Source organism: Drosophila tropicalis, unplaced genomic scaffold, assembly GCF_018151085.1.
Source record: "Drosophila tropicalis isolate 14030-0801.00 unplaced genomic scaffold, ASM1815108v1 contig_859, whole genome shotgun sequence".
Lineage (NCBI taxonomy): Eukaryota > Metazoa > Arthropoda > Insecta > Diptera > Drosophilidae > Drosophila > Drosophila tropicalis.
The window spans coordinates 12310366-12336094 of record NW_027173353.1 but is presented as its reverse complement, the minus strand read 5'-3'; the positions used below and the strand labels follow the sequence as shown (position 1 = coordinate 12336094).

Genomic DNA, 25729 nt, shown 5'->3' with positions numbered 1-25729 from the left:
GGGCGGAAAATCACAGTGAAAGGTAGAGGAATAGTTCGGAATCGCAATCGCACTCTCCGTACCGCACATCGAAAGTTAATATGAAGGTGTATTTTTATATATATGTCGGTATGGGGAAATATGCGGAAGCAGTCTTTGGGTGATATTTTTTTGGCCTACTCGTAAGCAAAGAAATCGACAACAAATTGTGATCTAAAATTTACTAAAACAAACCAAAATGGAAACGTAAAAGAAAGCGATAACCAAAAAAGCAAAAATACAAAAAATTAACCAAAAAATTAAACAGACATTTAAGTAAAATGAAATCAAAGCGAACAATCAATGAATTTGTGAGTTTTGAATACCGTCGTATACATGAGCAATTAACCAAGTTACGACCGAAACGCGTGCCTTATTCCGGCCTTAAGTTCAAATTAGTTTCAATAATGCATAAAATTACACACTCGACCTAAGCAACTAAGAAAAACAAAACAGAAAAAAAAAAAGAAAAGAAATAACTTCATTACTTGTAAGCCAGGACTTGGACAAGTTACCAGTTGAACGGCATCAGCTAGATTGTCTTCGTATCCTTCTTCTAGTCAGAGGACTCGTACTAGAAGCGCCACTCGAGTTCGACCAGGCTCAAAAATGAACTGCCCCATGTGGTAAGTAGCAGCTTTCTCCTATAAAATGGTTCAAAAAGTATTGATCAGAGAGACATCCTAGATGTCCACATTTGGAATATAAAATATATTATTGTGGCAGCACATTTTTGGGGTAGTCATGTAGATTATCAATCACCTGATAGACAGCAATAGTGAGCCATAGTGTTTGGGATACTTCATCGTCGTTAGATCAAATCATTTGCACGAACCGCAACAGCCAACTGGCCGCCACAACTGCCAACTAATACTGGGGGCCCACGCCCGTGCCAATTACAGATCCGGTCTGGTCCTAATGCTTAAGTTGTTACCAAAAATGTACAATTTGCTGCTTCTGGTTCTGCCTCTGCTGCAAGAGCACTAGTTAAGAGAGAGGCTGGCAGAGGCACTGCTGACGACAGAGCGAGCAAAGGCGAAGGATGTTCCCATTAGCACGAAGACATAACAGGATTCGCCGAAGATGTTACGAAGACATTTGGCTTACTTAGCAAGGCAAGGCAAGGCATGAAAAGGCTTGGAGAGGCAAAGGCAAGAGCAAAGGCAACGGCAGAGGCGGGTGGAGGCGGCAAGGAGGCGCCTACGACAACGCCAACGTCGATACGCGCTTTTGTCCAAGTTCTATTTCTAAGCGAGATGTGTCTGAACCCCCAACGAACGACAATCATATTTATACTTGGCCGAGGCAGCGACAAAATTAGTTTTTCAATGACTCGCGTGCCGCCAGGTTGGTTATCTATAGTTAAGGCAAAAGGAAGAAGTCGTGTCCGCGTGTGAATTGGCGAAAGCCTCACAAAAGAATACGTGAAGGCGAAGACAATGCCTCACGAATGCACCACCAAGTTCAGTTAACGGATGTCTCTTCAGGAATTCAGATTAAAAGAATAAAACTAAATACAAATTCATATGATCCCATATACAACTGATTCCAAAGTGTTTTGTGTGTTTGTGGCATTTACGCCACGATTGGAGCGATTCCAAGGAATCCATGTTTATATAGTGTTCAAAAATCGAATATAATAAATCACCAAGAGCCGCCTTCAGCCCACCGGATGAGGAACATAGCATCATGCTATGTTTGAAGGAATGAAACGTAGTCAACAGAAAATGACTTTTATTTAGGATACCATTTTTCAAATGAGTTCAGTTTTAATTCAGTTTAGTATCTATTTATAAAAGTTAGTGCTTTCTTCTTTTGATTCGTAAGCATTTTTAACTTGGAAAAAGACTAAATATCTGTCTTACAATTAGTTATTGTGTGGAGCTAAAAATTATTTAATTTACTTTAAATTAGCATGGTTGGTCCGGTTTGAAAGGATGAAGGAAAGTGACTTTAAATTTGAATATTACACAAAGGTTTTTAGACTAGTATTAGGCGTTAGGTTAACTACTTAAATATTATTGCGATTCATTCTACATTGAAGTAATTAAATTAAGTCGATCATTTGCTTGCAGGCATGTTCATTTTTCCAATCCTCGATGCCAAATAGGAACTAATCGCTCTGGGTTCTGAAGCATTAATAAGACAGTTACGAGAGCCTTCAATAACCGCAAGAACTAAAGATATACACATTACAAGAGAACTGGGGGAACTGGCACTGCCGCCGGTCCTAATGTTTAAAATGGATGCCGCTGACTTCTGGCATCAGGCTCGAGCACCTTTCGGTCAGCAGGATCACCAGCAGGGCCTGAATCAACAGCACCACCTCCAGCATCATCCGCATGGCGAGCCGCCGCCCCAGCATCATGACCAGCTCATTAATGCAGCCACCAACAATAATAACAATAACAATTCTCCTCAAATCGGCTCCAAACTGGAAGCCGGTCAGTTGCAGCAGCAACAGCAGCAACACCAGCAACACCAACACCAGCACCCGCTCCTTCAGTCACATGTCGAGCAGCAGCCGCCCTTTGGCGGTGAAGCTTTCGGAGCAATCGGTCAACAATCCGCACCGGGAACGCAATTGAGTAACCATCATTTGCTGTTTAATGCAGCCGCCGCAGCAGCAGCAGCAGCCCACCTCAAGTCCACTGCCCTCCATAATTCTGGGCCGGATGTCACGCTCCCACTCCACAATCCAATCAATGTTGCTGCTGCTGCTGTTGCTGCTGGCGCTGGTCTCGGAATAAAGCCAAAGCAGGAGAATGATCTGCAGCAGCAGCAACAGTCCGCCCAACAACAACAACAGCAGCAACAGCAGCAGCAACATCCAGATCCCACAGCCTATGCAGCCGATTTTTTCGGATCAAATGCGGTTGTGGGATCCAGCAATGTTGAAAGTGACACCGGCACCTCGGGTACCAGTGGCATAAACCCCGACCAGGATCTTGGACACCCACAACAGCAGCAGCAACAACAACATCAGCCATCAGGTGGAGGTCCGGCACAGCCGCCACGACAGGCTCATAGTCCTGGCTCCAAGCCATTGTCGCAAGGTCAACAGTCGCCGCAGCATTCCATTACGCCATCTGGCGGCAGCTCGACGCCCGACATCAAATACAATAACGACAAGCTAGCCAACGAGATTCAGGTAAGAATTCACCGCCACCACCCTTCCCCAACATCCTCATTCTGTCGTACCCTCAATAGTCGTCGTCGTTGATATCAACGTCCTTGGAAGTTTTTATCATTTCCCAAAAAAGTTTTGACCGCTGATATTTTGATGAATTAGTGTTGTGTGTTTGAGTTTGAATGCCGCCGTTGTCGTTGTCGTTGTCCTCGTCGTCGTGGTCGTCCTCGTCATGCTATTGCCTAAAGAGAAAAGGCAACGCTTAAAAGGACTAACAAATGCTCTTGATCCCAGCAGCTGTCGAAAGAGAGCTGTGGCAGAAAAGAGAGTTTCTCACAATTTCCCTTCCCCTGTTTTTCGGCAAAAGCTCAAGGGGTAACTGTACTCTAACTGCCTGTGCCTGTTAACGGAGATTTGAGGGAAAGTGTGCTTTTTGGAAGTAAGCTTCGACTTGACTTCGTCTTGCTGGACCTTTGGCCAACTCCTTTTTGGTTTCGTATTTTTTTTTTTAGTTTTTTACCTCTGCGACTGCGGCAATGTCCTTCTTCTTTGTCTTGGCAGACATTTTTTATTTTGCAGCGTGAGTTTGAGATTTAATTCATTTTTCTACGAAAGAGTGACAGAGTATGAAATATGGATAGCCGTGCAGGGGTAAAGTCTTGGTACGAGAGACGGACGCGAACGGGACACGGGAAACGCACACGCGAGCGCTAACGGGAAGGTATCAGAGCGACCGACAGAGAGAGAGCGATTTATAGAAAGAGAGAGAATGCGAATTCTTATCGTTTGCTTAGTTTTTAACTAAGCTTTTTCTCAAGTAACCCCCATTTTTGTAAGTATCCGCGTTCTATTAACATTTGCAATTTCTCCTCTCGCTCCTTCGTGTGTTTGTGTGTGTGAGCGAATGGGTTGGAATCCATTTGTATCTTGTGAGTATGCGGGGAATGAGGGTGAGAGAATAGAATGGGACAGCAGAAGCAGGAAAACGAAACGTAACGAAAGGGATGGGATGGGATAGGATGGGGGTGAGAGAAGGCAATGGGTGTGGGTGCAAGTTTAGTTTTATACCCACTACACACAAACACAAACACACACACACTGCTGCTGCTCGGTATTCCTGCGCCGGACGCTATCGCTGCCTCTGCCGCTGTCGCAGTTTTTATTTTGTCTTACCATCATTCCATGCCGCGCCGCATTTATAAAAATAAAAAGAGAGAGCAAGAGAGTTTTTCTTCTCATTCTTTTGGGGTTTTTTCTGATACTTTTTTTCGTTCGTTCGCTTTTCTTTTTTTGAACTCGCGCATAATTTCTTGAAGAAAACAATAATAGGACCTCCACCCCCCGCTCCTGTTCACACTGCACATAGAAAGAGACGCAAAATTTAGAAGCCGACGTCGACGACGGCGATAGGTAAGAAGAAGACGCTGACGCTGGCGCCGGGACGGTGTCCCGTTTGTGGATGATAAGGCGTCTGCACTGCCACCAAGTACAACCGGCAGAAGTTCAAAGGACATCGGGCCGTTAGGTTGTGCGATTCCGCGTTTGAAAGTGAAGTGAAAGTCCGTTGCGAGTTGTCGTGGTCGCGTCCGGAGTGTTGATTTTCGTCATCGTCTTGGTGGCGTCTTGGCGAGCTGGCGCCGGCATAAAGTCTATCATTCAATTCCTGAAATAAAATTGCATTATCAGAACCGAAACCAAGACCAATACGAACACCAATAACAATTACCATAAGCAAAGTTCTAACTCCGGTTCTAGACTTGTCCTTGCCCTTGCCCCTGCCACCATCCCGTGTCTAAACGTTCGGTATGGGCGCACTCATATGAAATGCATATGTTTGTTATACGAGAGAAAAAGAACGAGAACGGAACGAGCAAACAATCAAACAGTTGAGCAAGAACACAGCCACAGGACACGGACACAGGCACGGTCACGGACGTTGGCACTGGCACAAGCACGTGAGCAAGGTGTCGTTTTGGTGTCGTTGCCGATGGTGATGGTGGTATTCCTCTGTCTGATTGCGTTTGCCTTTGAATCCCGTACTCTCGTCCCTTCTCCATCCGCGCGTGCCCCCTCGTGATACAAACAACGGCCGCGATACTATCGAAGAAAATCCCTACCAAAATTTGGGTTCCGTTTTGTTTCGTTTCGTTTTTACGATCGAACCGATCGAATCGTTATCGTTTTTATAATGACACTTGACTGTGAAGAGGAGCACGATGTAATTTTATTTTCTGATTGAAATCTGTCAAAATTATATTAACCCTGCAGCGCGATATGTGTTTTCTCGTCGTATCCTTTTGATTTTGTTCACTTGTTTTGTTTTAGTTTGTCTCTGACTTGCTCACGAGTTTTCTTTAATGATCGGCAATGGATTACGAATCGGTTTATCTTTAGTTTTTATATATAGCGTCTGGCTCATGGATTTTCATTTTCCGTTTATGAAACATATGAACACATACATACATATGTACATATGTTTGTGTGTGTCCAGGAAGTCAGACAAAAACAGACGACAGAGCATATATAGTGACTAATTTGGAAACTGTGCGATTATTGATTTTGATTAATATGTTTCTTAGTGAGCAAATCGTAGGACGTACTTATAATTAGTGCATATTCTTCATATTTTTGTAAAAGTAAATCCAGTAACAGAACGTTTTTTGCCACGGCAAATGAGAACAAGCACGTAATGTTGATTTATTAACTAACATTATCTAAAAAAAAAAAAAAAAAAAAAACTATCATAAACCTAAGATTTTTGTCGTTGTTATTGTTGTTGTTATGACTACTATTATTTACCCAATTGCATTTCCATCTGGATCCACTTCTTCTTCGTTCGATTTGATTATTATTTTTTACATTGTTAACTAACACTCCTCCCCCACCCCTCTTCTACCCCAGTAGTGGGTAACTACCACCCCAAAGTTATGCTTCAAATTGTAATTAATTTTGTTTTGTAATATTTTTTACCATTACAGCTTCAGCTCTCCAGGTCGAGCAGCGCCGCGGCGATCAGTGAACGCACCCTTGAAGAATGTTGGTCAACCCTGCAACGAGTGAGTTGGCATCTCTTCCGTTGTGTATAGTACTCTTCCACGTCGAAGATAAATACATACAATTCCCACCACCATATAAAAACTATACATATTTATATATATGAACAATCGAGCAAATAGTTATTGTTACTCCAGAACACAGAACATACTCACCCATACATAGACAAACACACACACGCACACTCGGAGGCACAGCAACACATGTAGAACCACAGTCCAAGTCCGGGTCCGGAACTACGGAGGACTTCTTCTCAGAGAAATGTGTAATATTCCTATTTTGTTATCATTTTTATGTTATCCTTTTCACATAGATTCCTTTCGCTCGGAGTACGCCTACTCCAAGCATTTAAGATTATTTCTAAGTTAAAGTTGATTTTAGTTTAAGTTTAACTTTGAGTTAATTGCAAAATAAACTTTTTCAGTTATCCTCAGCACTGCAATGAGTTACTTTTCCACTACTTTTGTCTTTTATTTTGTTATTTTGATTTTATACTTTAACTGGAGATGTTTTGCTTATTGCAAAGTACGAGCGAAACGCACAAAATTTCAAAAAAGGCCTCACACATCTACAGACACCCACGCACCACCCGTAACCCACTACCCGCTACCCACTAACCCACTCAATAACATGTTTGATGGATGAACGTGATAAGACCAAAGTGTATTTTTTTTTTTTTTTTTTTTAGAAAAACATTCCACAATAGACCTTCTTTGATTGAATATATTTTGAATATTTTGTGGTACATATATTTCTATATCCCATATTAATTCGGTGACAAAATGTCTTTGATATGTGCGAAATTTTTAAACTTTATTTCATTACCTCTATCGGTCAACGTCAACATGTCAGTCCGTTTGTATATACTTTGACCATGATCCATAGTATCACGCCTAAAAGTTGTCCATGGAATCGATTGATGTGAAAATTATGCCATACGTGTAAAAACTTAAAGTCAATATGGAAAATGTGAAATCCCAAAGGCATCCCTGGGGGGCATCATGGTCGGAAGAGAATCAAAGTATGCCAGACTTCGTCCTTTGTAAAGTTTACAAGTTTTAAACTGCTTATAAAATGGCAAACATTTCAAAATATTAAAATATGCGAATGCCTCTCAAGGTATTAAAGTATTTATTTATATAGTTCGAAACCGCAATTTAGTGATTTAGTTGATGCTATTACGTTAGTGCCGGTTAGCGAAAACAATCCTTTATCCTGCTGTGACGAATCTAGAACAGTTCAATGCAAGTTCAAGGGACTAAAGTGTGCAATGGCCTGCCAAAACTAGCCAGGACCATTTTTTATCTACAGATCTTTTAAAAATTTCTGCATTTTCTTAGAAATACGAATTGACTGCCTATTGCATACTTTAGGGGACAAATTTCCACCATTTTACATCTCTAACTTCATAATGACATGAAATCAGTTTTATTTGTCATTAAATTGTTTATAAAACAACTTCCTAACTTCATAATGACACGAAATCAGTTTTATTTGTCATTAAATTGTTTATCCTGCGGAACAGGACTAATATAACAGATAACGGATAACAGTTAAATAACATTCTGATTGTAAATTTAAAGATATTGTTAAACACTTAAAGAGCTTCGGGTAGCATTGCTTGGCTTTAAAGAGGTAGTTGGTTAGTTATGGAACGCCCCTCGTATGTCTTCGATATCATCTACCACCACCCCCATCCCCGACCACAATTCCGACTCTTAAGCAGGCATACAGACATAAACACAGACAGAGTCTCAGGACGCATACACACACACACACACACACAGAGTCTCACACATTCGTTCACACTCTCATGTTCACCCCTCGCATTTTTTGCAACCATTTTTACTCGCCTTCGACCACTCAGTTTTTTTTTTAAACACATACATACGTACATACAAATATATATAAGCAACGGAATACGCCTCCTTCTGCTGCATATGTATGTGCTATGTGCATATGTGTGTGTGTGTGTCTCACCCTAACACAGGACTCGACTCTCGGTAGCCGTAGAGTCCAAGAGGGTGGACAGGGGCAGGGGAATACGTAGACATTCATTGGCGCAGCGAGGTCCTCGTCACGTCGCCGTCCATCCCTCGTCCTCGGCGCGTGCTAGGGTCGAAGAATTAGAAAAAAAAACTCACACACACACACACATACAGATATAGAAAAACAGAGAGAAAAGGGACAGCATAATTGGGAAAAGAAAGTAGGAAAAAAAATTGTACCTACACAAATACAAATACAATGGAAATGCATACATGAAAAGATTTAGGTACACAACTCACTGTTTCTTTCTTTCTCTCTCACTCAGTCTATCGCTTACCCTCTCACTGTCTACCCCCACTCTCTCTCTCTCTTTGTCTTACTTTCTCGCTCTGTGTCCCTCTCTCTATTACTCACTCTGTACTCTCCGTTCACACTCTTTTTGTCTCACGGTAGGTGGATAAGGGCCCAGAGGGGGCTAAGGGGGAGCGGAACACAAGATTGACTATGAAGCTGAAGTAAAGTTTGCTGGTCCTGGTCGTGGTCCTAGTTAGTTGCTGTTGCTGTAGTTGCTGGAGCCTTAGTATCCACTACCCACTTGGACACACTTTTTTTTTGTCTTCTTTTAGTAGTAGTCTAACCCAAAGCCAATCTAGGCTGCGACCAACATAAGTTTAGCTTTTGTGGATCGTGTCCGTTTTCCCCTCCATTCTCACTCTCACAATCACAAAAACATTAACTGACCCGCGTCCAGGCGCATCCTCATCCTCACACAAACACACACACACACTCATAGAGACAGAGTCTGTCTCGGAGACATAAAGACACCGAATGCCAGCAAATGCTGCAGCTAGAGCTGGCCGGTCCTGGCCTTCGGTTTCGTTGCCTCGCCGTCTATTATCGCAATCTCATTTGCGATTCGCAGAACTGCCGTTGGCCGCCAAAGCTCGTTCGCCATTTTTATGCGATGCTCCATAAGAACGAAGGACGAAGGACCAAGGACCAAGGCCCCCGTGCTGGCCAAATGAATAAAAAGTGCAATAGCACTGCCAGTGTGTCTCGGCCAAATGACGTGCGGCGAGTGGCGAGTGGCGAATAGGCGGGCGGTATGTTTCAGTTTCGGTTTCTGTTTCTGTTTCCACTGCCACCTCCGCTGCTGCTCGTGCAAATAAAAAATGTTGGCGGCCAACCAACCAGAGAGCACCGCACACACCCTCACACTGCACCTATTTTTTGTTTCCATTTTCCCGCACAACCCGTACGACCCCACACCCCTCCACCAGCCATCCAATCCGTTAGATTACGACGATATCGGTATAGGTACATAGATACAATTGCGGCTGTGTGCGTCAAAAAGATGTTTAACAAAAAGTTTGTGTTTGCTCGCGGATACCCTTGGCCATGGTGGGGCATCCATTACTCCATGGCTGGACTTGCATCCAAAACGGAAGCAGATGCTTATACCCATTCATTTGGGTATTCGAACTTGACCGAAAATATAACTAGTTATTTGGGTTAACAGCTTTTCAATACTTGCTCTCGCAAACGCAAAAACATAAAGGTCCTCCACAAGTCCTTTGATAAACGGAAATAACGAAACAATTTATGGCAACACTTAAAGGGGAAACACCACACCGACTTTTCCAAAAAAGTGATTTGATAAATTTTGACAATTTAATTGGCTGCACGAAAAGTTTTGAGGTACTCATTCTGCACACCAACAAGACAAGACATCAACACTTTTTTCAAATACGATATCTTGAAGTTGATATACTTACATACATATATAGGAAGAGATGTACTCTCGAAGTGGCCATCATCCTTCCGAAAGCATTTGGCCAGTCTCGGGCCTGTTAAAGAAACAAGTTTAATGAGTTTTTTGCTCCTGCCCTGCCTTTTTTCCGACTGTATCTTCATTGAAAAGGTTCTTATAAGTTTTACCATTAAAATAACTCATTTCAATCCAGAGCAGATTGAAGAATTGTTGTCAGTAACTAAACTAGAGTTGATAATATTAACTAAACTAGAGTTTCATAAATATAAAAAACTTGACATCGAAAATATCACTTCCGATAGCTCAAAATTTGGCAGAGTTTTGCAACTTCGCAATGTTAAAAGTTTCTTTTAAAATTTTCCGAAATTTCCTAATTAAATTTTAGTCATAGTCGTCACATGTTTGGTCAGACTGTATTAGAGTAATTTAATGAACAACGAATCAACCTTTCAGTCATGAAAAATCCTTTATAAAGGTTAATACTGGCATTAACAAATGTTTAAAAAAAGAAAATTGCTTACTGAAAGGTTTATTTAAGGTTCATTCAGTTACCCAAATACGGTCTTATACAATTTTACATACTAGTCTTATGCTAATCTAGTTAATACACATACTATATGCCAACTGCTAGGTTCTTAATTTACCTAATGCTCAATTTAGAATGCTTCAAAAAAAAAAAAAAAAAAATAATTAATGCACTTACATAGGAACTACAAAAATATCATGAAATCATCATAAAATCAAGGAAATTGTCATATGCAAACATAGGAAAACTCTCATCCTCTCATAATCTCTTAGTCCTTTGAATCACCTATTTCAAAACGCTTGTACTTATTGTTAGTATAAACTTAATAGGCATAAAATGCATATCTATGAACGCTTTATACATTTTTGTAGAATGATACAGATACCAAGTATTAGTATGCCAAATTCGAAAATGTTTTGTATATTAAGGATTAACTCAAAAACTGCATAAACTTGACTTTTAGAATGTTTTGAAACAGGTGCTGTTTTTTTTTTGTCTGACACTAATTCTGGTTATAAAGTTTTGTGTATTGTTAACACTATCCTAGCCAAGAGCTTTGAGTTTACTTGTTTAGACAAGTCAAATGGATTGATGGAGTCATTTATTGATTCAACTCCAAATTCTAACTTTTATTTATCTAGAAAATTTGATTATTCGGGTGTGTGTCAATGGATTTCCTTGAAATTGAGGTGCGCCTTCAATAGTCCTTTAAAACTGAAGGCCAAAAAAACAAAAACTAAAAACTTTGTTATCGATTACTATGTATTATCACTTATTAAGACCAACTATATAGATATCCTAAGTAAGAAGCACTATTTCCAAACGAACATCACATTAGAAACTCTCTAAAATAATGAGTATTTTCTTCTGATCCATCAGAGAAAGACTTACTTAACTTTGCTTATGTTCCGAGTAACCACAAATGCCCCATAAGATCCAGTAGTTGTTGCTTTTGACTGCATATCCGAGTTGGCTTAAAGCCGAACCATAAGTTTGTAAGAGAATCGAGAATTCAGATAAATGTGGTTTGATGCGCAACCTTCAGCGTCTGAAACAAATATGATGAAGGTCTTTCGATTTCGGCAATCTCAGTTTTTTTTTTTTTTTTTTTTTTTGTTTACAATGCGGCAATAATAAATTTCATAAAAATCAGCAATATTTTCTGGCGGCCTCCGGACAACGGCGACTTGAATTGTAAATACGTACGACCATAATACAGACATTTATATAGATATATATATATGTTCATGTACATACATATATCGCCTATTATAACTTAGTTTTATGTGCTCGCATTTTGGCTCAACAAAAACTCTTTTCTTTTGCTGACTTGTTTTTAACTTGTTCGACATGCAACGGTACACATTTTTATAAAAATATTTATTTCAAAAAAAACATAAAAAAAATATGTGTATGCGAAACAAAAAAAAGTGACAAAAAGAAAAAAAAAACGGCCAAAAGCAGAACGAACGATAAGAGGCAAAAAATGTTATACATACCTTCATATAGTTGATTCCCAGAGAATCGACTTGGGAAATCTATAAATGAAACCAGATGCAGGGCCGCGTTAACAGTTTACTCATGGAGGTAGGGGTAAGAGCTAAAAAGCCCAAACTTGCAGATTGGCAAATGAATAACCTTGACACACACCCAGAATAATTCCTTTTGTCGGCGATATACTCAATGGGGCGAGGGTGGGAACAAATGTTTTGGTCTCGATCGAGACCCAGTCTCTATATGTACATACATATCTATTGTAGATTAAGCAGCAAGCCCCATTCGTGGTGACTTCTAACCCACTCGGCTGTCGTCTCATTTAATTGCAGCTTTTCATGCACAAGAGCGCCATGCAGCAGATCCAGCAGCAGATTCCCCGCGTCGGACTGGGCACACACGGTGTACCCGGCGCCACTAGCTTGGGTGGGGGAACGCCCGGGGCGGATACCAAGCCACACCAGTGCCAGCAGTGTATGAAGAGCTTCTCCAGCAATCATCAGCTGGTGCAGCACATTCGTGTCCATACTGGAGAGAAGCCATACAAATGCTCCTACTGTGATCGTAGATTTAAGCAGCTGTCCCACGTCCAGCAGCACACGCGTCTGCACACCGGTAAGTACCAAAAAATCCTCGCAATCCAGACTCACTTGCTCACAGATGGGCCATCCGCCCACCACTCAACGCCTCCCATCGACACTGGCGGTAAATTTATTTTTGCTCTTTTCGCAATTTGAGTTTAAATTTTTTTGTTTTTTCTCTGATTATGATTTGCTTATTTTTTTCGTCCTGTTCCTGCTTGTAATTGTAATTAAAAAGCTGATGAAAAATGCTTTCTGCTTGTGACAAATTAAAACAGCCGCCACTCCGCCAGCGCCCGTCCTTTGGGTGCTTAGTCCCTGGTCACTGCTGTTTCCTTTGCTTTCCCCTTCCGTTCACTTCTTCTGGTGTATTGCATCCTCGTCTTCATGTTCGTTCTTCATCTTATCCGGCGCACGACTAATATTTTTATTACAACGTCGCAATACTCAAGTGAGCATCAACTCGGCGTCGGCATTGCGAATGCAAATGCCAATGACAATGATAATTAAATAAACTTGGAGTGCTTTTTGTCGCGACTGACTGTCTTTAGTCCCATACCCATCTCCATCCCCATCAGCGTTCTCAATCCCGATCCCATTCCAGTGCGACCCCGACTCGACCCTATCCGACAGCTGCGACCGCCTTTAAGAAGGACAAGAGGTGGCAATATGGAGCGTTGGGTTAGACCAGTAATACAAATTATTCAACGTCATTAGCTGCATTCAATATCAGTTCCTAACGAACTCAAACCCCCCTTGGCTCTGGTCTTCGGTGAGCCTCCTGCCTCTTGGCATAGGCAAATTATATTCACACCTGATTGCAGCTTCACAATTGCCGCTGATGCCTTATTTTACTTCTTTTTTTTGCTGCTTTTGTGCCTTGATTCTTGTTTCTGTTTCCCTTTTTTTTCACTCTTATTTTTTTCTTCGTGTGGAAATGAAATTTGAATGCCGAAAAAGAAATCAAACACGCTTTAATTGAAAACCAGTTTGCGCCCCGCAAGGCAAGGCGACGAGGACGACCTTCAAGGCTTCTTCTTAAGTCCTTAACAGTCACATTTTGCAGCCCTGGTCCTACGGTACGGGTAATTAGACAACACAACGTCGTGTCGCGTCCCAAGCGATTTCTGAGAGGGTTAGCATCTACTCCAACACTTACGGCTCAACGACAGATACGGATAATGGATGGCCCATTAGCAGGGAGGCCAGGTCCAGTTCCAATGCACATAGCCACAGAAAGCAACATTCCTGTTGAAAGCCACATTCATGCTAAAGGCGCTTTAAAGTAAGATTGGGCGCCCCAAGGGCCAAGTCTACGTGCCGCAAGGTGTGAAAATGTGCTGCATCGCCTCCCACTACCCACTACCACTCCCACCGCCACTCCAGTCCACACGCCGGCATCGCGGCCTTTTTGGGCAACGGCTGGACGAAGAAAGGGTTTCGCTTTCGCGACAGTGACCGCATCCGCATCTTCGTCTACACGACTGCACTTTGTAACTATTTATTTGCACTTAATGTTGCTGTAGCTGAAGCAAAGTGACTGTAAGTAGCTTAAACGGTTTAGTCCTCGCCCCCGTCCTCTATGTCGCTGTTGTCGTCGTCGTCGCCGTCGCCGCCGCTATCGTCTTCGTCCTTCTTCGACTTGTACTTGTTCTTCCACTTTCCTGACCTTCCACTCTTTCATTTAATTGCGCGTTCAAATGAAATTAATTTTGCTTCAAATCTGAAACACGTAATTGCCGCATAGCTGCAACGTTTTTAGCGAGACCAGCATGGGTATGGCATGGCCCGGCAGTTGCATGTCCCCGACGCGGCCCCAAAGGATTTTCAGGGACTGTCTACCCCATCATTTTCAAGTGCTTACTTTTTAATCTTGTTAAAATGAAGTCAATCAGTCAATTATGCCGTTGCTATTGCCGTTGCCCCTGCGTTAAAGTAAAGCAAATATTTGGGACAACAGTTATTAAGATTCGATTTTGAGTGGTTAAAGAAATGGATCCGAAACGTTTATTGATTTGGGGAACCCTTTGTCTCCTCTTTTTTGCAGGAGAGCGCCCCTACAAATGTCATTTGCCTGACTGCGGGCGCGCCTTCATTCAGTTATCCAATCTTCAGCAGCACCTACGTAATCATGACGCCCAAGTGGAACGAGCCAAGAATCGTCCTTTCCATTGTAACATTTGTGGCAAAGGATTTGCCACGGAGTCAAGTCTGCGCACTCACACATCTAAGGTATGTTAACACTGAGTCAGGCGCCCAATCATTTTGACCAACCACCTCCACAATTCCACAACTCATTCTCATCTATTCTGCCCTCCATTTGTTCTCGACTTCTCCCACCACCGACCACCGACCACCGACCATCGACCATTTCTTCTCTTAATGTGCACGTGTGCCAAAACGTCATCAATATCAACCAATCCCGCCTATCACAGGAGCTACAGCTGCATCTTGGTGTCTTGCAGCAGCATGCGGCACTAATTGGCGGTCCCAATGCAACCTCCTGTCCAGTGTGCCACAAGCTCTTCCTCGGCACTGAAGCACTGGTCGATCACATGAAACACGTTCACAAGGAGAAAAGCCCCCCCGCCGTCTGGAGCTGGTGAGTTTAATTTGCCACCAACCGACATACACATACACACAGTAGCCCCTCTCTACCCTCCCCATCTCCACATCTCTCATTCGCATTGCAGCCGTCTCCCAATTCGGCGAGGTGATACACGGCAGCAGTGGCGGGAGCAGCGCCGGCAACCCTCCTACATCGCAATGCATCTCCGAGTCCAGCTGTGGCCAGGTCCCTCCACATCCTTCGGCCACTGGTGGATCAAACTTAAACGACAGCTACCTGGGAAAACGGAGAACAGCGAACCACCCCTGCCCGGTCTGTGGCAAACACTATGTTAACGAGGGATCCCTGCGAAAGCACTTGGCCTGCCACGCTGAGACCTCCCAGCTGACAAACAGCCTCCGCATGTGGCCGTGCAGTGTATGCCAGGCGGTGTTCACCCACGAGAACGGTAAGTTCCAAGTGATTTGGTCAAGTTTCCTTCTTTTTATTCCAAATCCACGTTTACTTTAGGCCTTTTAACGCACATGGACTCAATGCGCATGGATCCCAAACATCAGTTCGCAGCGCAGTATGTTTTGGTAAGTTCAAATTATCAATTTATTACCTTGAGCTTTAAACAGGCTAAAACACACATCATGGCTGGATCTAGAATATATTTTCAGGGGGGTTCGCTCAAATTTCAGCAAATTCGGACATTTTGTCTTGCTATACAATAGCTGAAAAGACTCGAAATTAATTCAAAATTTTGACAACTTTTTTAAAAAAGTCCAAGTTTTTTTTGGGCGGAATCGCTCTTTATGGGCCTTACTTACCGACTGGGTCGGTACTGTCTTATCAGTTTAATGCCATAGAAGATCGTCTTAATGATAAATTCCTTTCTCTTACCATAAATTTACTAATATGACAATTAAGTTGATCATGTTTAGCTAAGCAATAATTGCTGTATTGTATCTAATTTTATTCCTAATGTGTTGTCATGTCTTGCATCATGTATTCTAGTCGAGAGCTGCTGCAGAGCAACGGGAACGTGAGTCCATACTTGCGGCCACTTTGGCTGCAGGTGGCGGAATTGGTGAGGCGAGAAATCTGCTACCCATTGGTGCCAACAATCCGGGTGGATCGAAGTGTCCATCGCCGTCAGCGAATTCGGAGTGCTCATCGAATGGTCGCCTCTCATCCTCATCTGCCTCTGAACACGATCTTGATCCGGATCATGAACACGGACTAAGTGACAATGAGAATAGTAGTCACAATAATAACAACAACAGCCGCCATATTGCCAACACAAACAATAACAACAACTGCACGAATAACAACAACAACAACCATAGCAATAACAATAATAATAATAATAACAACAACAACAACAACTGCAGCTCAGGAAAAATGAACGAACTCCGCCTGCCCAGTGCCAATCAATACACCATGGACACAGACCTGCATGTGGCCAATCGAATGTCGTTGATGGCAGCAGCTGCTGCCGCAGCCGGTGTTGATGCCCCAGCAGGATCAGTGCCCAGTGCGGCCGTTCAGGCGGCTGTCGTCAACCTAGCCGCCGCAATGCGCATGAACAATCCCAGCAACGGTTCAGCTCTGGTTGGCCACTCCAGCCACTCACATGGTCATCCGCATGCGGCACTGCAGCACCAACAGCACGTAAGTATCAGCAGAATGATGCCTAATCGGTTCAAGAATCTCGACTCTAAGAACTCCTCCTCATCTTTTTTGCAGCACGGCGAGCATCCGCATGCACACGCCCATCCCTACCATCCCCACCATCATCACCATCTGCATCAGCAACAGCAGCAGCAGCAGCAGCAACAACAAGTCTCCTCCCATGCCGTAAATAGTAACTCGCGACGCTCACCCACCATCAATGTGCCGAACATGAATATGAACATGAACGCCAACATAATGCCCCAGCAGCATCATCAAGCGTCAGCTTCAAACTATTCCCAGCACGCGATAGCTCCAAGCTCACAGGTGCAATCGCAGCCTCATCACGCCCACCATCATCATCCTGAGACGTCATTGCGCATGCATCAGCAGGCCGAGGCCATTCTGCGGTCCCACACGGAAGCCGCTTTTCGCCTGGCTGCCAGTGGAGGCGTCAAAAACGAATCCGACCAGACACCAACGGCATCTGCCTCAAGTGGCAGTAACTTCGGATCATCGTCACAACAGCAGCAGCAGCAGCAACAACAACAACAGGAGCAGGCAGCCTCAAATCCTTCAAGTTCATGAAATCTGGCCAACTGGAACCAGAGCCAGGGCCAGCAATGAAAGGGGCAGCTGCAGAAGCAAGTACAACGATTTTGTATCGAATCAAATGCATCATCACATAAAATGCAGGAGCGGAGCGAAGCAAGAGCAGTTTACAACTACAATAAGATGGAAAAACTTTTATAAATTGCGTATTGATGTGTAAAACCTCTATAAATATACCTACCTAAGTATGTATGTTAGTATGTATTGATATATCGGTGGATGATGTACATGAATGTCTGTCTGTAAAAGCATTAGGGAGTGGAATCCATCACATTCAATCATCGATTCATTGGGCCATCGAATTCAATAAGAATTCAAGCACAATTTAGATGAAAATTTTTAAATTGTATAGAGTAAAAAAGATGTGTGTTTTGTGCAATACGTTTTAAGGGGAATGGGGATCCAAAATACAAGTACATATATGTATGTATATACGTATAAATATAAATGAAACGCAGCATTCATTTAATTTAAAGTTGTATTATTTAATTTTACTTTATTTTCAATCTTTTCCATTTGATTTCTTGCATTTCGATGCATCTCTTTTATGATTAGGTATAATTCTTCTTGTCGATCATGTGGAAACTATTATTTAGAAGTGTTCATATGCTAAACTATGTCGAGGTTGTGGTCGAGTTTCCGCTACTTGTTCGTTAATTGCGGTCGCTCCGTCAAAGGGGCGGGGAACAGGATGGGCAGGGAGTTCGCTTAAGTTAAGTATTGAGCTGGGTTAAAAGTATCGCCATCGTTATGTGGCACTGAATGCTGGTAAACTTATATTTACTGAGAGCACTGCCGATGCCGTTCCATATCAATGTCCATAAATCCATATATCCATAATCATATCTCATATTCTTGAAGAAAATTACTCTCCCCCTGGGAAGCCGCTACTCCGGCCGCGCTTTTGCGGTGAGCTGGCCCCAGTCCCGCTAACTGAACTCGTCTTATCCTGCGCACGCTTTAAGCTGCTTACTGCTGCACCTCCAACACCGGCGTTTTGCATTTTGGTCGTGGCTGGATCTAATGGGTAATGAATGCGTAAAAATATCGTTAATCAATGGTTAATATAGATGCATGGATAAGACTGTTTGGTAATGAAGGATAATGGACACAAAGTAACTAATTACTAGTTAACCCTACCTTTTTTGATTAGTTTTTGAAAAGAAATAAAGAGAGCAAAAATCTTCCATCTCGAAAACGACAGATAAATTGACTCTTTGATTTGAACGTGCAGAGAGCGATGCACACAAATATGGATTAAAATTTATTTGCGTTCAAAGCTACTACATCACTCTTTATTCAGCCGACTTCTGTAATCTTGGGATACACATAAACTTAACTAGAGTGTACATTACCTTGCAGCCACCTCACTTGGGTCGCCGGTCCGTAGCCCTTTTGATTGCGCGCGGCTATCCGGAATATGATAGCCGGCTTGTTGGAGCAGTCAACGTGTGCATTTGAGAGCGAGGCATTGGGGACGGTGCACTGATTTGCCGCGCCTACATATACGCGAACAAATGCCAACTGTGGAGAGGTGACCGCCTTATCTTTGGCAGTCGGCTTGACAGCCAAGTAAACCGAATATTCGACAATCTCCTTGGTTTTCTGGGCCGGTGGAGGTTCCCATGTTAAATGAGCACCTTCCTTAATATCTTTTGATATTTTAATGGCAGACGGCGCTCCTGGGAAGCCCGGTAAGCAGGTCTTAAAGCTGGATATCTGGAAATTAAAGTTTTCAATGAATCATTTTATTTGTGGTTTGATATAATCAATATGCATCACTTCTATTCTAAATTCGATTATCGACACAAAACAATTTATTCTAACCAAATGTCAGAAATCATTTATGAAAACTTTTTGTCATTGATGCCAAGATTCGTTTTTTTGAGCAGATTGTTCCTATGAGAATTACAGCCGCTTGTTTTTAACCGAATCCGCGATGGTTATTTGGATGGATTTGCAAACGACATTTAGTTTTACGATAAGTCCCTGAACTTATTGATCTAGTATTTTGTTACCGGACCAATCAATTGGGCTAAATAATAATAGTATTGTAATTAAGATTTTTAAAAGTATTTTAAAACTCAGTGATGGGATTGCATTAATCCAGATAGACGGATGTGCCGTTAACTCGTTTCAAATTATGCTAATAAATTATATATACATATTTTTTTCATATTATTTTCCTAACCGCAGATATGTACATTCTTTAAAGGATTTTAAAATGGAATAACGAATCGACGAATAAGTTTTAACACCGTCTGAAAACATGTGTGTTACCATGAGATTAATAGCTCACCTCTCCCCACTCTCCGCGGCCGCAGGAATTAATGGCTGCCAAACGAAAACGATATGCTGTGCCCGGTTCCAAACTAGTTCGTGGATATTGACTGAGTTGCTCTGGTAAATTGTATGCGGCGATGTCTTCCACCAATGCCTCGTTAAAGTACTTCTGATCGATGTAACTAGATACTGTGTGCAAAAGGTCCTTAAATATGCCAACCGTGTGCCATTTATCGTTGTCGTTGGTTGAGTCCTAGAATGACGAGAATCAGGGTACCAAAATATGCATATGTAGGTGGACGTGGTCTTAACTTACGTTTGAACTGGCATTGACTATTGCATTGGTATTGTCATTATCCTGTCCAGCTTTTGGACGTTCCGCCGATTTCGATTTGAAGTTAGCACTCAGATTAGCATTGCCTGATCCTGCCAGAAGGCTTCTGACTGCTTGACTGGAATCCGCTGAAGCAGATGCGGCAGTTGCTGCCTGCATAACAGCTGCTGAGGCTAAAGCGTCCAAATGGGAGACAGGTTGGCGATCAGCCTCGGCATCAGCATTGCTTGTGGTCGATATAGCCAAAAGATCTCCAGTTGATGATTTGATGGTGGTCAGTATATTGGCAGCTTCAGTCTCTGAAGCTGTTGGCTGCTCCCGGATGGGCTTGATCTCGCCCGATGTGGAGACTATTTCTGAAGGAGGCACGGGAGCAAATGTGCCAATGTCGTCCGTGTCCATCGGTTTTGCCTTCTGAGTGTCCGTAGTGCTGCTGACACCTGATATATCGTCCTCCAAGGATTCGCTCCCCGTAACCTCCCCCGTTGCTGCTGGAATTGCCATTGTTGTCGCTGTCGCTGTAGCTGCCGCTGACGTAGATGTAGCTGCTGCATCGCCATTGTCAATGTTGTCCTCGATCTCGGAATCTCCTTGTGTATCTCTAGAGGACGGCGGGTTTATTGTATCGCCTGCGCCATCCAGCTGTTCTATGATATCATCCATGGGATCGGTATCCACATACGACGCCTCACCTATAGTGGCTGCCTCGACAACGCTACTGCTGCTGGTATTACTCTCCTTGGGATGATGAATAATAGTTGCCGGTCCAGTTTTGGCCGGGGTTACACTTTTAGGTGGAGCCGCCAATGTCACCGCCCTATGGCTTCCTGTGGCATTGAATATGTTAACGAAACTCTTTCTCGCTGTTGTAGTTGCTCCGCCAGCTGTAGTCGTTCCACTCGATGTTCCTGCCCCGGAAAGCATCACCAGCTTATTCGCGCCCGGAGAACCGCTCATTACGGTAACGGGCTTGCCTCCTATGTACAAGGCGGTCTTCTGCTGAAGGGGTGTGCCGCTCAATTTCTGCCCCGGCGTCGCCGATGCCGTTGATATATTACGAATCATCTTCACTCCACCCTGATTGGATATCACGGTACGTGTGCCACCAACCACCTGCAATGGACTAGCTGTGGTGGCGGTCGATCCCACTAAACTGACTATGCCTGGTCCAGAGCCGGCAGTGCTCATGACAGTTGAAGCAGGAACTGTCCGCAGGCTGCCTCCTGTGGTCACAATGATTATTTGTTGGTTACCCAACTGAGTGCCCTGTTTGTTGGTTATAACGAAAGCAGGCTTGCCACCCATTACGTTAGGCGTTACCTTGCCCATCTGAAGAATGTTGGAGTTCTTCATAATTAACTTCCCGCCGGCCATTGTGTGAGGCGAGACAAGCTTGAGCACGTTGCCCGAAACAATCGGTTTTTGTTGTGTTCCGGATCCTGATGCAGTTGCTGCCACTATAGGTGATGTCACAGTGGCTCCAGCAGCCGATACTGTCTTTGCCTGTCCAGATGCAACCTGAACATAAAACAAATTTGACATTTTTATTCTGTTTCAACAATATTTAAATCAGTGCTAGGAAAACAAACAATCTGGAGCCGATGAGGTAGATCAGGCATTTGGGCTAACGGCCATTTCAACATATTAATATTCATTAACAAATTTCTCACGGTCCTTCTAATGCAATATTTTATGTCTGGCAGTGAAATTACTCGCTACAATTATGATCGAATCAATTTTAGAAACAATTAACATATTTAAACTTTTCTCATTTTGATTGCATTGATTTCGTGTTAATAGGAAAATTAAACGGTTCCTTTGCGTTTTCCTTACCTGAATTTGAGTCGTGGAACCAGTTGTGGAGAGCTGAGCACTTCCCACGGATAGGGTTGCCGAAGTCTGTCCCTGGCCTTGAGTTGCCGTGGCTTTGGCAAGATTAAAGTTGACCTTGGGAAGAGTTTGCACGGTCATGCCCCCCGCTGCTCGTCTTAACAAACTGCAGTTGAACGTTGGGTGCAAGGGTGAGCGGCTTTTGAATGAAGTACTGCTTGCCCCCAGCTGTGGTTGTGTGCTGCTGCTGCGTGTGCACGGCTGTGCTTGGCAAGGAGGCCTTCAGTATGGTGGTTGTAGAGGCGGTGCCAGAACCACTTGGAACACTGATTCCGCTCTGTGTGGTTGCCAAGCGCAATGTTTGCGACGCTGTCACGCCTGGAAGAAAACGCAAAGCCCCAGTGCCGGATGCTGCCGATGTTAAGACCACGTTAGATCCGGAAGTGGCCACTCGGACAGCTGTGTTTTGTGTGTCAACAGCAGTCGTAGTAGTTGTTGAAACTGACAATGAAGTGGCGGTTCTTAAAGTAGCCGCCACGCTGGGACGGAACTTTTGTAAGATGTTGGTCGTGGGATTCGCGCCCACTGGTGCTGCAGTGCTGCTTACGATCGAAATTTGCGGTTGGACCGACACCGTTGACAGAGGGATCGCCGAACCAACGGGTAGCTTAACTTGAATCTGTGGCGATTCTGACCCGGACGTCTGATTTGTGGATGGCGGCTCCACAGACTTTGTAACACTTGCTGCTGCTGGTGTGGCCGATGCCCCAGGATGTAGGACAGAAATCGGACTCTTTTCTATTTTCAATGTGGCTGAGGCAGCTGACCCTCCCACGCCTACACCAACTTCTGCTCCATTTGCTGCTTGGGTGTTGGTCGGAGCTGCTCCCACTTGCTGCTGTATCAAACTTTGACTGGCCTGCTTTGCGGGTGTGGCTGGAGCTTGCTCGATTTTCTGAATCTGAAGTATATAGGCTGAGGCGAAAGTGGTTGCCGTCCATGACAGTTCCAAGGCATGCGTGGAAGCACGCACGAGTGCGACTTTGACGGCATATAGAGGCTTTGTTACCTCCAGATACCAAAGATCCTTGCAGCACACCTAAAATGGTCAAATCAAAAAAAGGATCGTTGAAGTTTGCGCACAGACACAAGCAGAACAAACAAACAGCAATCCATCTTAATCAAAGTTAAATAGGAAAATATCTCACCCTAACCTGGTTGTTCCAAGCTTTGCGGTAGCCATCGCGTCCAGACCACACATATAACCGGCTCTGTATACCAACAGCACAATGCCCAGCCCGTGCCCTAGGAACGTTCTCTTCGACGGTATCAACAGTCAAATTGTCCCAAGTCATTGAATCTATATGAGAAAATCATTTTAACTCTATCAGCTAAGAATCAAATATCAAAACGTTGACAATCATACCCAAGTCAAGAATAGCAAGAGTATTTGTACACTTCCACTCTCGTTCAGTGGTTGGCTTTGAATCGTTTATAATTAATGGCACCCAACCACCGAAAACATACATTTTATTGGCAATCATTGTAGAGCTGTGAAGAGATCGTGGAAGTGGAGCTTGACCTCTTGTGCGTGGTTTTGACCAGGTCATTGAGTCTGTAAGAAGGCGTCATGATATTAATGCAAATAATCACATATGTAGGTATATCAGAGAAAGCTTACCCGTATCCAGCAACCACAAATCCCCCAAACGGCAGCCACTCATCCCACCATAAACCAAGAGATTTAGCTTGCCAGTTGTTTTGCTTGTAAACGAGATTCCAGTATGCGATTCTCGAGGCGGCGGACTATCGCCATACGTTTTCGGTATTATCCACTTGCCGTTGTGGCTATGCACTCCGCGTGTGTCCAAGATGTACAAATCATTCAAGTATCTAAAGCGAAAAGCAGTTATTATTGTAGCTCAAGGATAATGCATCGCGTTTATACTTCGGTATATTGTTTTTCGGATCATCCGATTCATTGGCCAAGCCACCAAAAAGGAATATTTTGTCGCCGACCATGGTGAAACTGTGACCCAGCCGGGGACAGGGTGACAACCCGTTGTCAGGTGACTCTGGATACATTTTACGCCACTCCCACTTAGTGGCCTGAAGCTCATAAAGTTCATTCGAGTATTTTCCGTACTCAATCATTCCGCCAAATACGAACATGCGAGTGCCCTCGACAACAAACCCGTAAGCCGCGCATCCATTGGGCACATCGCCCTTCAACACCGGCACATACCACTGATTGGTAACTGAAATGTGTTAACGTTTTGGATGAGTCCGGGGAATACAGTACTCCTCATCCAATTCATACCTGTGTTGTAGACATGAAGTTCATCAACAATTCCCTCGTTACCGCCACCAAATACAACCATCAACTCTTTAATGTTAATGGCGCGATGTCCATGACGAGGTCGAGGCTGAGGTCCTGTTGGATTTAGTACCCGCTTCCATCGGAATCCCGAATTGCCAGTAGCCGTTGTTTGATCTATGCCTCCAACCTCTTCCTCAATATCCATCCGAGTTAGGCAATTAGCCGCTTGAGCCAATGTGTGGATCTGATCTTCATCGGCAATACCTGTAACTCCTCCGGGGACTCCCCCAACACTTGACATGGTCCCAGCAATCTCTGCACTTTCCATTGTTCTCAAGTTTTACTATTTCAATTATCCCAAATTTACTTTTAGTTAGTTTTGCGATTTACCATGTAACTGTATTTAAGGATATCGTGGAATCCAGAACTCATCCTTTCACACATAAATAACACAAAAACTGTACCTAAAAACAAACAAATTTCAAGTCAAACATCATATGTTTACATTGTGCAGGCTAGAGAAATCATATTAATAATAAAAATTAACTGAAACATATTTTCATCCAAACATATCATAAACTTATATCCATTTAATGTGATTATTTATACAAATTTTACTTGCAAACGAGTTTGTAAATTTTCGAAGGGTTCATTCATATTTGGAAATGTTGTTTTGAAACAAGTTTAAAGGACTTTTCGACAAAATCTGGTAAAATTAAAAAAAAAAAAAAAACTTAAATTAACTACCGAAATTTTTGCTTTGAAAATTAACAGTGCTCGTAAATGATGCTGCTAAAATTAGCGTAGCCCGCTAATCGAGTTTGTGTTGGCAACGCTATTACAGACTCCATCGGCTGGCAATGCCGCCAATGGACGCTCCACTAACTAGTTAACTAAAAACGATATGGAATCAATTTTTTCAATCTGTAACTGATATATTCAATTTCAGGATGGGAGCCCCTTACCGGATTCGCAACTCCAACGACACTTATGCTGTATTTCACTTAACTCAAATCGCGCAAAAAAAAGCCGAAAACGGTCCCTCCGACAACGACGCAGGGTAGATTGCAATAGAGCTGACAATAACGTCGATGACAGTATCGGTATCGATAAATCGAACAAAGTCACAGAAATAATATTTTTATCAAAATTTCATATAGAAATTGAAACATAAGACATTCATTGGAATGACATTAAATCTGCTATTATCTATGTATTTATATAAGAAAAAGAATGTTTTTCATTTTCAGAAAATGGGCAAGATAGTAAAAAAGGGAATTTTAGCTGTTCATAAAAATAGCAGTGACAACTACACTACAGTGATGTCATTTTTTTGTTTGGCCAAAACAGCTAAATCGACTCAAGAAAACAGCTAAAAAAAGCTGAGTCCCCGGGAAAATAATTGAAAAAAAAAACTGATTTTTATATACTGTTTTTTTTTTTATGCAAGAATGAATGTATTATCCAATAATACTATATTGTCAATATCTTCCTTTTCGTTCGGATAATAGTTTCTCTGTTCTATTGAAGCGGTGGTTGGTAATCAAAACAGCATTTGTTTA

General features: G+C 43.0%; 2 protein-coding genes across 2 annotated transcripts; one reads left to right on the top strand and one right to left on the bottom strand.

Moving 5' to 3' along the window:
- dati (datilografo) lies at positions 1-17869 on the top strand. Its single transcript, XM_068298211.1, is given in 11 exon segments — positions 1-644; positions 2094-3169; positions 6127-6204; positions 12315-12597; positions 14611-14795; positions 14999-15145; positions 15147-15165; positions 15257-15580; positions 15643-15710; positions 16132-16788; positions 16864-17869. Coding segments are annotated over 10 exon segments (3192 nt in total). The 5' UTR covers positions 1-644; positions 2094-2251; the 3' UTR covers positions 17377-17869.
- Positions 17865-25245, bottom strand: Hcf (Host cell factor). The gene is given in 12 exon segments (XM_068298210.1): positions 17865-18420; positions 18756-19119; positions 19700-19936; positions 20000-21535; positions 21851-21997; positions 21999-22946; positions 23056-23207; positions 23274-23462; positions 23529-23740; positions 23796-24105; positions 24168-24631; positions 25133-25245. Coding segments are annotated over 11 exon segments (4578 nt in total). The 5' UTR covers positions 24496-24631; positions 25133-25245; the 3' UTR covers positions 17865-18265.
- Between the last annotated feature and the right edge of the window lie 484 nt (positions 25246-25729).